The sequence below is a fragment of the Nicotiana tabacum genome, chromosome 15 (genome assembly GCF_000715075.1).
Source record: "Nicotiana tabacum cultivar K326 chromosome 15, ASM71507v2, whole genome shotgun sequence".
Taxonomy (NCBI): Eukaryota; Viridiplantae; Streptophyta; class Magnoliopsida; order Solanales; family Solanaceae; genus Nicotiana; species Nicotiana tabacum.
Genome location: NC_134094.1, coordinates 77,103,724 through 77,114,895, shown reverse-complemented (window position 1 = coordinate 77,114,895; position 11,172 = coordinate 77,103,724). Strand labels below are relative to the sequence as shown.

The following is an 11,172-nucleotide window of genomic DNA, read 5'->3' as shown; positions in this document are numbered from 1 at the left end:
CCGACCCTACCCGTTGGACCCATCACTCCACATTTCTTCAAGAAAAATTAAAAAAGAAAAAACATAATTGCAATCAGAAAAGATTGATTATCATCTTACTTACCCTAATTCCATTCTTATTGTCCCACCGTTCTTTTTTGACCCCTTTCTTTCTTTTTCCTCAAAACGGGGTCGTCTTTAAAGTTTAATTAAACCTTAACGCAAAATAAATTAAGTAAAGAATAATAAAAAGTGAATTCTCAATTTTTTTTCTTAACTGTAAGATTTATTCAGTACGCCTGTAATAATAACATTTGTATTAAATTAAAACAACAACAGAAAAGTGTCTACCCAAGTATGTGGTCATAATCTAGAGGAGGTGGGCAACTAATAATTAGAATATACTCAAGGTATAAATATATAAATTTATGTTATATAAACTATAAATAGATTTTTACTATCTAAATATTGTAAAAAAAGATAATTCATCGTGATCGTATAAAATTTTAATTGGGACACTCCTACTTTTTACTCATACATCTTAATTTTTTTTTCTTTTTCTAAAGAAAAGGATACATTTTAAGTTGGAACAACAATAATATAGCGGGGTCTTGCACTTGGAAAAAATGTGCACACATTGCTATTATCGCCTTATATACCACCAAAAAGACATACTCCACCGCCCCCATTGACGCATGCATGCTTTCTTACGCACCAACTCTTCATACCATTCTATCTCCTATCCTTTTCTCTTCTTCTCTCCCCTATTTTCTTCTTAACTAGTTCCCCCCCATGCCCTGAATTCACCCCAATCCATAAAAATATCACGCCCCATATTCTTGTTTTCCCCGCAAAGTTTTGAACAGTATAGCTTTTCATTTTTCCTTGCATATATATAGCCTATTGAAATTGAGCATATATATTACATTGTATGCAAAGATGAAAGAAATTGTATCAAAATCATCTTTCACAATATCCAAATGCATCTTTTTCGGTGTCCTCATATCAATACCTCTCCTCCTTTTTCTCTCTCATCGGAATTCTTTCTCCGCTCTCATCTCCACAACATCAAACTCTGGTTCAGATCTCAATATCCGATCCGGATACGCTACCTACGATTCCTACATCCAGAAACAGCTCAACAAGACCCTCAATCCGAAACTACGAAAAATATGGACAACTCGTGACTGGGACCGGAAAATTCAAGTTTTTTCAAAATTCTTCGGCCAGCTTAAAACTAGGAGTCTTCTTTCAGATTCATCGAAAGTGCTCTGCATTGGTGCCCGAATGGGTCAAGAAGTTGAAGCACTGAAACGGGTCGGAGTATCCGATTCAATCGGAATGGATCTTGTACCGTACCCGCCGTTGGTGGTGAAGGGCGATTTTCATAATCAGCCATTTGAAGATGAGACGTTTGATTTGGAATTTTCTAATGTTTTTGACCACGCGCTTTACCCGGAGAAATTTGTGTCGGAGATCGAACGGACGTTGAAGCCCGGCGGGGTTTGTGTTTTGCACGTGGCGTTATCTAGGCGGTCGGATAAGTATTCGGCGAACGATTTGTATAGTGTTGAGCCGTTGAAGAAACTGTTTAAGCGGTCCGAGTTGGTTCATACTCGAACCGTTGATGGATTCGGTTTGGATACCGAAGTTGTTTTCAGGAAAAAGAGTTGATCGAACCGGTTCGGATATTTTTTTTGTTTTTTTTTTTCTTCTTTTTTTCCAGGTTGGTGTAATGCTGGACATTAAATTCTTTTTGGAGTTTAGTAGTTGTAGGACAATATAACTTTTATTCTTTGAAGAACAAGTTGGGGATCCTTTTCTCTGTCTGTGGCTGACTTTTTGGTTATTGCTATGTGCCTTTATCATTATTACATTTTTTTTTTTAAACAAAGAGAAATAATACAAACGAACTTCATTCTTATTTTTTATTTTTGTCATTGGTAATAGCTCGAATCCAAAGACATTTTCCCTCACTACAAACTGAAATGGTGAGAATTCTTTTTTGATCTTTTAAATCTAAAAATTTTAGTAATAGAATTACCTAAAATCAGAAATGTGCAATATAACTAGGTCTTAATTCCAAGCAAATTAACATTAACTATGGCTCAATTCCGCGCAGATTAACATTAGTTATATGAGTTTTCACTGTCGATATCATTTTATTTACGCTCATCAATCTAATATTATAACATTTCATTTATGCTCATATTAATCTAATATTATAAAAGTATTAGTTTGTATAGCACTAGATGTTTCTTACATTTTCCACTGACATTCAATAGTTTTATGTTAATTGTCAGTTTATTGTAATGCTTCTCTTTTATGCGTTCTTTGACATTTCTTACAATTTTCACTGACATATTCAATAGTTTTATGTTAGTTGTCAATTAACTGTAATGCTTCTCTTTTATGCGTTCTTTAACATTTCTTACATTTTTCACTGGTAATATAAGCAAAGCTCATAGAGGTTAGGAGTGTAATTTGAAGAAACAACAACAAAATTGATATAGCTAAATTCAACAGAAAAGACTGTAACATGAAAAAGTATTCTATCAGAAATGAAATTCTTAGAGTTCTCGTGAGTGTTAATGTCCAACGGAAGTGGAAGGGTGAGAGCTGTATATATAAGAGCATAGAATAAATTACTCATTTGCTCAATTAAAGCATGATGCGTCAACGACGGGCACAAGATTTCTTTATGTTTAATTGTCAATATCACTTTCGGCCATTAATGCTGGCAAAGCACTCAAATTAGTTTCTGACTTTTTCTTTTCTTCACTTTTCTAATACATTGGGGATTAGAAAAAAGGGAAAGGAAAATTGGAAGAGAGTATCAAATCCCCTTAAATGGCTCGTATCACTCGAATCTGGTTTAATCAAACCAGTAAGTTTCTAATACTAAATGATGGTTAAAAAGTAAAATTGCTTCCGAGGATACCTTAGAATGCAAACCTTCAATTTCTGACTGTTAAACCTCTGGAATTGAACTTCAACAACTCTGCTTCATCTACTCCCCCACAATAATATTTTTTATATATATTACATTTAGCTGATTAACGTATTTTCTTTCCTTCTCAAATGAATTTATTAGTTTCAAGAGATCTTACCTCAAATAAAAGGTTTATATCAAAGTCTGCCGCGTGTAGCTCGTCAACCACAGCAAAAGGTTAGGTTTCAACTATTGAATGAATTACACAGACACAATGTAATCAATATCAAACAAAATACCAGAGAACCAAAAATCACGTCATGTGCATGGATATAAATCGGTGTACAATGTACTCTTGATTAACCTTTAATTAATGATAGTAATACATAAGTACATACAAGCAAAAAAAAACACTTTTCTCCTTGTTTTTCTTTTTCTTGTTGCTTTGGAAAGCCCAAGGTGACAGTACGATTAAAGAGGGAGGAAGGTGCTATGGACGGGTGATTTTGTACCAAAATTTGGGTTCAGTTCACCTGTAACCAAGGAGAGGAGAGTTATTGGTTCCAAGCGTCTGCTAGACTATCAGGGACAACATCAACAGGCTGACTTTCTTCATCTTGACATTGAGCAGCCATAACCTTAGCCTTCTTGAAACGGCTAGAGCTTCTCAGGATCATATCTATGGTTATGTCCTGACCTAAAAAACTGTTGGAATATACAGTGTGATCACAAGCACCAGGAAGTTCATAAATAAATAAATAAATAATACATAGATAACTTAAACAAACTCATTGTCTAAATCATTTGCTCTAACACCAGAGTTTCTGACTTGCAAATATTCCCATCTTAAGGATGAGACAAAGAGGATAACTTTGGAAACATGTCATCCTTAAGTTTTCTCCACCTGTCATTAACAGCCTATACCAATCACAGACGCTCATTTTATTGTTGTGCACAAGTAACATAATCACAAAGTAGAGCAACAAAAGAGATTATACCTTTTGGACAAAGCAAAAAATTATCAACTACAACAATTTGACTTAATATTTTATGGCAGGACATACCGGCAGAATTTACCACCAGATCAAGCTACCGCCTAGTTGCTATCAGACCTCGGATTTAGTTTCTCTAAATAGATTGTTTTGCTATTACTTGCTATCGGTACATCTTTCATATTCTTTATTGCTATCTTCAATTTATTTTTCTAAATATATTGTCTTGCTCTGAATTGTTATCGGCGCTTCTTCCATCTTCTTTAGCCGAGGTTCTATCGAAAACAGTCTCTGCCCGCTGCGTACATCCTGCCCTCCCCAGATCCCACTTGTGGAATTTTCACTAGAGTTGTTGTTGTTGTTGTAGTATCAAGCTACCGCCTAGTGCTTACGAGCAAGATTTAGAACAAAGAGTAGGATAAAGAATTTTACCACTCATAAGCCATAATCTACCGTTAGAAAGAACCATGTGTAACTAAAGAAAGTATGGACACAATCCCAGCTTGCACATGGTGGTGTAATTGTAGAGAAAAGAATAGAAGATTTTTTGAAGATGAAAAGTAGTCAATTTTGAATGTCAAATCTGAAGGTATTATGTAAATATATTTTTATTGTAGATTAGAATGGGTAAATGACGCCGAAACGTTTTTCAAGTTCATAGAATCTCTTGTATAGGCATTCTGGTAACTTTTCTCAGTTTTTCACTTGTAATGTTTTGGATGCAAACATAGCACCTCCTTAGTGCTGATTTAAACATGGATGCACATCCAAAAAAAGAACCATGTTTAACTAAGGGCTTAAAGAAAAAAATTAATACATCTCACACTTACTTTGATTTGACCTTATGCTTTGCACCAGCATCTTCATGTTTTGCAACATTAGCTCCTATCAAGTCAACATAGGGAAGTAGAAATTAGCTTATAAACAGAATGAAGAACGGATAAAAAAAAAACTATAAAATGTATTTGAGATATATGTTGCATTGATTTTTGATCCATCAGATAAATAAGGAGTCCTTCTCTATATGGTTAACTACTTGGGAACCATGATTTTGGCATACCATAGGAATGATTACGCCCATAAGTAGAAATGAAGAACTTCCCCTTTTCCTTTAAAGGCCAGCGGCTAGCCTGTCATGGGAGGGGGATAGGGTGGAATTTGACTCGGTGCTGTTTGGAAATCAGAAGAATGGCAGCCACACAGCTCAGTGCTTATGTTACCTGGCCTTACAGATTGTTGACCACCCTAACATGAGTCACTTGGCTTTGTTTGAGTAAAAGGTCTCAAATTTTTATGGATGTCAATGGAATAAGAACATATTTGACTGTCTAGAGATGAACGGAAAATTTTAGCAGAGTAAATTTGCAATTACCATTTGGAGTTGAAGCCTGACTTATTTCACTTCCTTCAACTGAGTAGCCAGAAGAGGATGAATAATCAGATGGAGTCTCAGTTGCAGAATCAGAATTTCCACCCCCCTTACAGTCAGACCTTCTCGATCTAATATCCCCAAATTTAGGCCCTGATGTAGGAAGCACTCCTCTCTTTGGTGTACAATCCTCGAGGTCTCCAGTTCTCATTTTTGTATTTTTGGTAGCCAAACTTTGGATTTCTGAACCTGTTTGCTGTCTTCTGTTCTCGGGGAATCTATCAGAACCTCTTGAGCTTGAGCTGGACATAGATTCATCCATAGGTTCTTTACTATCCTTTTCGGAAGCAGGAGCATCAAAAGTTGCAAGCTTTCCAGTGTCTTCAAGAGTTTTATCTCCCTGAACACTTGAGTGACTTGGAACTGTCACCTCAGTTCTTGAGTTCAAGATATCTTCCGAAGTGCCCCCAGAAGTCACTCCATCCTTCTTTGATTTCCTGCCAGCTTTTGTGTGTCTGTTTGATTTCGTTGGTTTCTTTGATGCAACTTCACCCTGTTGTTGACCAGGAATAAAATATTTCTTGAAGTTTATGCTCTCGCTTTTATCAGTATTAACTTCAGGCGCGTGCGTCTCCTCTAACGTACCCTTGGCTAAAGGATGAGATGGCACACGAAAAGAGTTAGCATTCCTTAGCTCTTTACCAGAACTCTTTGAATTGGAATCAGTACCAGGATTTCTCTGATTTTCCAACTTGGTAATATCCAACTGATCAACATTACTATTTTTACCTGACTCATCCATCTCCATTGGCTCTGGCAGAGGGCTCACGTCTCTCGGATTATCATTTGACGCTGCTAATTCTTTGTGACTGACTTCCTGGTCTTGAATAGCCAAATCGGATTTGTTCTTCTTAGAACTTTGGCTCTTTTTGGTTTTAGTTTTGGTTTTCAGTTTCTTTTCTACAAGGCTTACAATCTCCTGATTTTTATCAGTTTGGTTGCGCAGCAAATGCTCAACCTCATTTTCCTTCTCCTCAACAGGAAGAAGCTCTGCATCAATGAGGGTTGTCTTCTCATCATGTTGATGAGAACCTGCAACATAGGCAATCTTTGACTCTTGTTCTGAAGACGCTGCTAATTCTTTGTGACTGACTTCCTGGTCTTGAATAGCCAAATCGGATTTGCTCTTCTTAGAACTTTGGCTCTTTTTGGTTTTAGTTTTGGTTTTCAGTTTCTTTTCTACAAGGCTTACAATCTCCTGATTTTTATCAGTTTGGTTGCGCAGCAAATGCTCAACCTCATTTTCCTTCTCCTCAACAGGAAGAAGCTCTGCATCAATGAGGGTTGTCTTCTCAGCATAGGCAATCTTTGACTCTTGTTCTGAAGCTACCTTTCTTTCGGTGGCGGGCAATGCATCTTTATCTTGATTAGACCCTTGAACAAAATGGTTAGCAGAAGGATCGTGCATTGCCGAAGGGGCACATGAAACATCAATATTACTGGTGGCAACCTCCTTTTTTGTCTTCTTTTTCTTACTTCGACCAGAGTTTTCATGTCCTTCAGCAACCTTCACATCAGATGGAGCTGCAGAGGCAGTTTCCACTTCCTTAATGGTCATGTCTGCTTTGGCATGATCTGAAGATTTGCATGTTGCAGATTGAACTTGCATGAGATCCTTGTTATGAGACAACCCTTTCACCTCTGTATCTAGACTAATCTGCAGCTTTCCAGCATCAGACGAAATTTCAACTTTCTTACTCTGCTCAGTTACAGGATCAGCTATAGGCCCAATCCCTGAAGCTACAGAGGGGCAGTTCACCCTACTATCATCCTCTCCGTCTAATTTATCAGGAATCTTTTCAGCAGATTTCCTGCTATTTTTCTTCCGCTTCGTGCTGCTTGCATTTCCAGATTCAATGTTCCCCTTGTCATCCAATGACTTTTCAGCTGAGAGAAATTGTTCTTTAGTTTCCCCAGTTGCTTTATTATTATCTGAAGGAAGGGAGGTCTCAGCACCTTGAGTAACTGACAACTTGCCTCTTTTCCCTATTTCGTTTATATGATCTACATCAGTTTTTGTCACAATACTTCCACCAGCCTCTGTAGTTGCATCAATAGAACCATCATGGCAGATTATATCTTGCTCAGATGCACTAGTATTTTTAGAAGCCTCAGCAATATTTTTCATATCTAACTCATGACGACGAGTTGACTTCTTGGCCTTGCTTTTCTTCCTCCCAATTCTGTTCTCTACGGCTCCTTGTGAATCTGCCAACTGGAAGGAAGACACTGGATCCTTGGTACTTGCATCGCCCAACTTCTCACTCATTCGCATTTCAAAATCACAGTTCGATGTCAGCTCCTCTTGTTCTCCAGTTGTATTAGCACCGTCAGTTCTAGGTTCATTATCTCCTGAGAGAATAGATTCACACATAGGTCGGCCAACTGAATTCATTTCATAGAACTCCTTGCTGACTGGTGCTGGACACTCTTTGTCTGAAGTATGATTTTTAACTGGAGATGTTTCTTGCAGTCCAGATTGAGTAACATGAATAGTAGAGTCAACATCAGTCAACTTGTCAGAGATCTTCATTTCAACTCCTTCATTTTGCTCTAACCTCCTATTCCCCTCAAGTTTTTCATCGGAACTCAGAACCATACAGGCAACTTCATCATGGCACATGGATGAGCCCTTTCCCTTCTTCTTTTTGCTCTTCTTATGGGCTGTATCTGTTCCCACAGATTGGTCTCCCAATGCTTCTGCTAAAGCTGATTTTATTGGTCTATGTGCTGTGGAGTTCTCTGGAATTGCGACCTTCAAGACATCCCTATGATTGAACTCGGTGGGACCTTGATTGCTTTCCTTGCTACCCAATTTTTTCACTTTATTTTCAATGGTCCCAGACTGCGATGTTTCATCAAGTGTATCATTGTTCCTATTTCCACATTGCTCAACCTGCACACCAGAGATTTCAGCACTTGACCCACCCATCCTACATTTCTTCTTTCCCAATTTTGGCATCTTACTGGGATCAGAAGGTTGGTTTCTTAAAGGTTCAGCACTAGCATCTTTCAGTTTCATGTTTATAGTCACCCGTTGTCCTTCATTACAATTTGTCGTAGTATCATTTCCAACAATCTTATAATCAGAATCATCATTACCTATGCCATGCTTTGAAGCGTGGGTATCTGTTACCAGGTGGTTGACCATATCTTCTGTGTGCTTCATTTTACGCTTCTTTGCCACAGGACCAGCTCTACAAGAAAGTTCCTGTGATACATCCATGGGCTTCACACTCTTGAATTCACCAACGGCCTTGGCGACGTCCTTATGTTTCACAATGGAGCTTGATGCCAAGTTTCCGTGAGCTGGGTCAGGTTCATTAGTATCAAAAACCTCCTGTTTAGCCATTGCTTTGAACGAATCACTAGGGAGAAGATAGTCAGCACCAGTTTGCAGATATGTGATGCGAAGTAACCCTTGGTCACAGCTAGAAGCATCAACAGAAAGGAACCAACCCTTTTTGATACCCTCAAAAACACTAGTGACAAGCATACTATCAGGCAGGTGATAATAATGTCCTTTCCGTTTCACCTGTTAGGAAATAGAAATAATTAAAATCACCATTATGATACAAGAATATACACAAGAAAAAATAGTGAGTTGGAGGATTAGAAACAAACCTTCACAGAAGAAATTTTCAACTCCCTCTTCTCAGGAAAGCACCTTAAATGTTCAAATACAATCTTTTCTGCATAACACAAAAGTGCATATCAGGCAATTGAACTCTTTAGTAACTTAATCATTCCTCAATCAAGAATTTAAATATCAATTATGTTCTAGTAACAACAACAACAACAACCCAGTATAATCCCACTAGCAGGGTCTGGGGAGGCTAGTTTGCGTGGTAGTTTGTACGCAGACCTTACCCCTACCCTGGGGTAGAGAGGCTGTTTCCAATAGCCTCTCGGCTCCCTCCCTTCAAGAACTCCCCACCTTGCTCTTGGGGTGACTCGAACTCACAACTTCTTGGTTGGAAGTGGAGGGTGCTCACCACTAGAACAACATACTCTTGTCAACAAACTAGAACTAGCAAAGCAAAATTTTATACTCTGAATAAAAAACGAATTTAAAGTTATATACACATGACAATTTACAGATTTACCTGTGATAACAAGGCCAATAACCATTTTACCATATTACCAATTAATATTTATCAAGAGATTTAGCTAATAAGCGACCTGATTGTGTAAATTTCTTTTACACTGTCATTTAATCTCATACAGAATTAACCAACAACATTTACCTTCTTGCCAAAGGCACACCCAACATATATGCAGTGGGTGCACGTGTACCCAACGCCTCGAGATTTCTTTTAATTGATATTTAAGAGTAACTTTACTAACAGAGGAATCCAGGGATTAAAATGTATGAAACAGCTGCCAGTAAAAAATAATAACTACCTTTGAGATCAGAGACATAATCGGAGTAGGAGACAATTAAAGCCAAGTGGGTATCAAGGTTGGTATCCACAAAAACGGTGTTGTACAACGTCTCAGGTTCGGTTTCTTCGCGACGCCGTTTCACCATGATTGCTCGACGGCTGCAGAGCTCCCGTAAAACTGACGATTAAAAGCTGAAATGACCAAGGGTTTTAGCTCCTGTGGGTGCGAATTAGGTGAAAATGAAATGAAGGGTTTAACACCCAATTGAAGGGGTCTTTTGCCGCCAACTATAATGGGCCTGCCCTTGCTTTCGTAAAAAGCCCAAAGCCAATAAAATAAGAACTTGTATTCATTTATGGGAGAACTATGGTTATGTACACCGGCGACTTATAGCATGTTTTGACAAGCCGGAGAAATTAGCTTATTTTGATAAGTGCTTTTGAAAAAAGTATTTTTGGAGAGAAGCAATTTATGTTTGGCTAATCACTATGAAAAGCACTTTTGAAAAATAATTTATATTTGGCCAAACTTTTCAGAAAATGCTTTTAAGTATCAAATTACGAATAAGAGCATGAATAGATTTACTTAATAGTTAATATTATAAGTAAATAAATAATCTTAAAAATTTGTTATTACAGGCAATAATTAAATCTTTTTATTTTATTTAAGTAAAATATGAAAATAAAATTTAAAAGTACTTAATTCTTTTAATATAAGTTAAATATATTAAAAATCATTCAACAAATATAAAAGCATTCACCCCTAAAGTCACTATATATTAGAAAGCTATCCTAAAAATAATAAAAAATATGTATACATTAATATCCTAAGTATTAGGTTTAACGGTTATTTTGGTATATACTATATTTTGTTAAGGGTATTTTTGGTAAGAAGAAAAGTCAAAACTGCTTCTGTTTCTGCTTTTGGGAAGAAGCTACTTTTTTTCTACTTCTCAGAAACTGCTTCTACTTCTTCCCAAAAGTATTTTTTTCCCCAAAAAAGCTTGGTCAAACACCTCAAGTTAGGGAAAACAGTGCTTTGGAGAAAAAAAAGTGCTTTTAAAAAAGAAAAAAAAGTATTTTTGGCCTCTTGAGAAGCTTGGCCAAATAGGCTATTAGTCTTTTATGTCATTTAACTATTTTTGGCCATAAAACGTTATCAATAATATATAAAATTCGAAAAAATAAGGAAAAAGGAGATTCTTTTCAATGAGTATGGTAGGAGTTTGCCGAAAATACATAGATACGCAAATATACAAAATTCAAAAAAAAAATAGAGATTGACGAAAAAAGATTAGAGGCAATTTGGACTGTTTTGGAGTCAAATTTTGTGCGACCCGACCGGTCATTTTGATCTTTAGCATTACATTTGGCGGTTTTGAGACTTTGAGTAGATTCATATGGTGTATTATGCCATGCGTATATGGTTGGTTTTGATGTTCGTCGGGTTCAGGA

General features: G+C 37.0%; 2 protein-coding genes across 2 annotated transcripts; one reads left to right on the top strand and one right to left on the bottom strand.

Moving 5' to 3' along the window:
- The first annotated feature begins 582 nt into the window (after positions 1 to 582).
- LOC107763581 (uncharacterized) lies at positions 583 to 1,808 on the top strand. The gene has a single exon (XM_016582069.2). It carries the CDS (start codon positions 919 to 921, stop codon positions 1,651 to 1,653), a length of 735 nt encoding a protein of 244 aa, XP_016437555.1. The 5' UTR covers positions 583 to 918; the 3' UTR covers positions 1,654 to 1,808.
- A 1,405-nt stretch (positions 1,809 to 3,213) lies between these two features.
- LOC107763580 (uncharacterized) lies at positions 3,214 to 9,968 on the bottom strand. The gene is made up of 5 exons (XM_016582067.2): positions 9,737 to 9,968; positions 8,957 to 9,024; positions 5,276 to 8,867; positions 4,734 to 4,788; positions 3,214 to 3,616 (listed from the first exon to the last, which is right to left on the bottom strand). The coding sequence occupies exons 1-5, from the start codon at positions 9,861 to 9,863 to the stop codon at positions 3,466 to 3,468; spliced, it is 3,993 nt and encodes a 1,330-aa protein (XP_016437553.2). The 5' UTR covers positions 9,864 to 9,968; the 3' UTR covers positions 3,214 to 3,465.
- Between the last annotated feature and the right edge of the window lie 1,204 nt (positions 9,969 to 11,172).

Excerpts from the sequence above, each read along its gene's own strand:
- LOC107763581 (XM_016582069.2), top strand. The coding sequence starts at position 919 with ATGAAAGAAATTGTATCAAAATCATCTTTCACAATATCCAAATGCATC.
- LOC107763580 (XM_016582067.2), bottom strand. The coding sequence starts at position 9,863 with ATGGTGAAACGGCGTCGCGAAGAAACCGAACCTGAGACGTTGTACAAC. Across the intron at positions 9,025-9,736 it reads TTATGTCTCTGATCTCAAAG|AAAAGATTGTATTTGAACAT; the intron begins GTAGTTATTATT and ends TGTGTTATGCAG. Across the intron at positions 4,789-5,275 it reads TCAGGCTTCAACTCCAAATG|GAGCTAATGTTGCAAAACAT; the intron begins GTAATTGCAAAT and ends TTGACTTGATAG.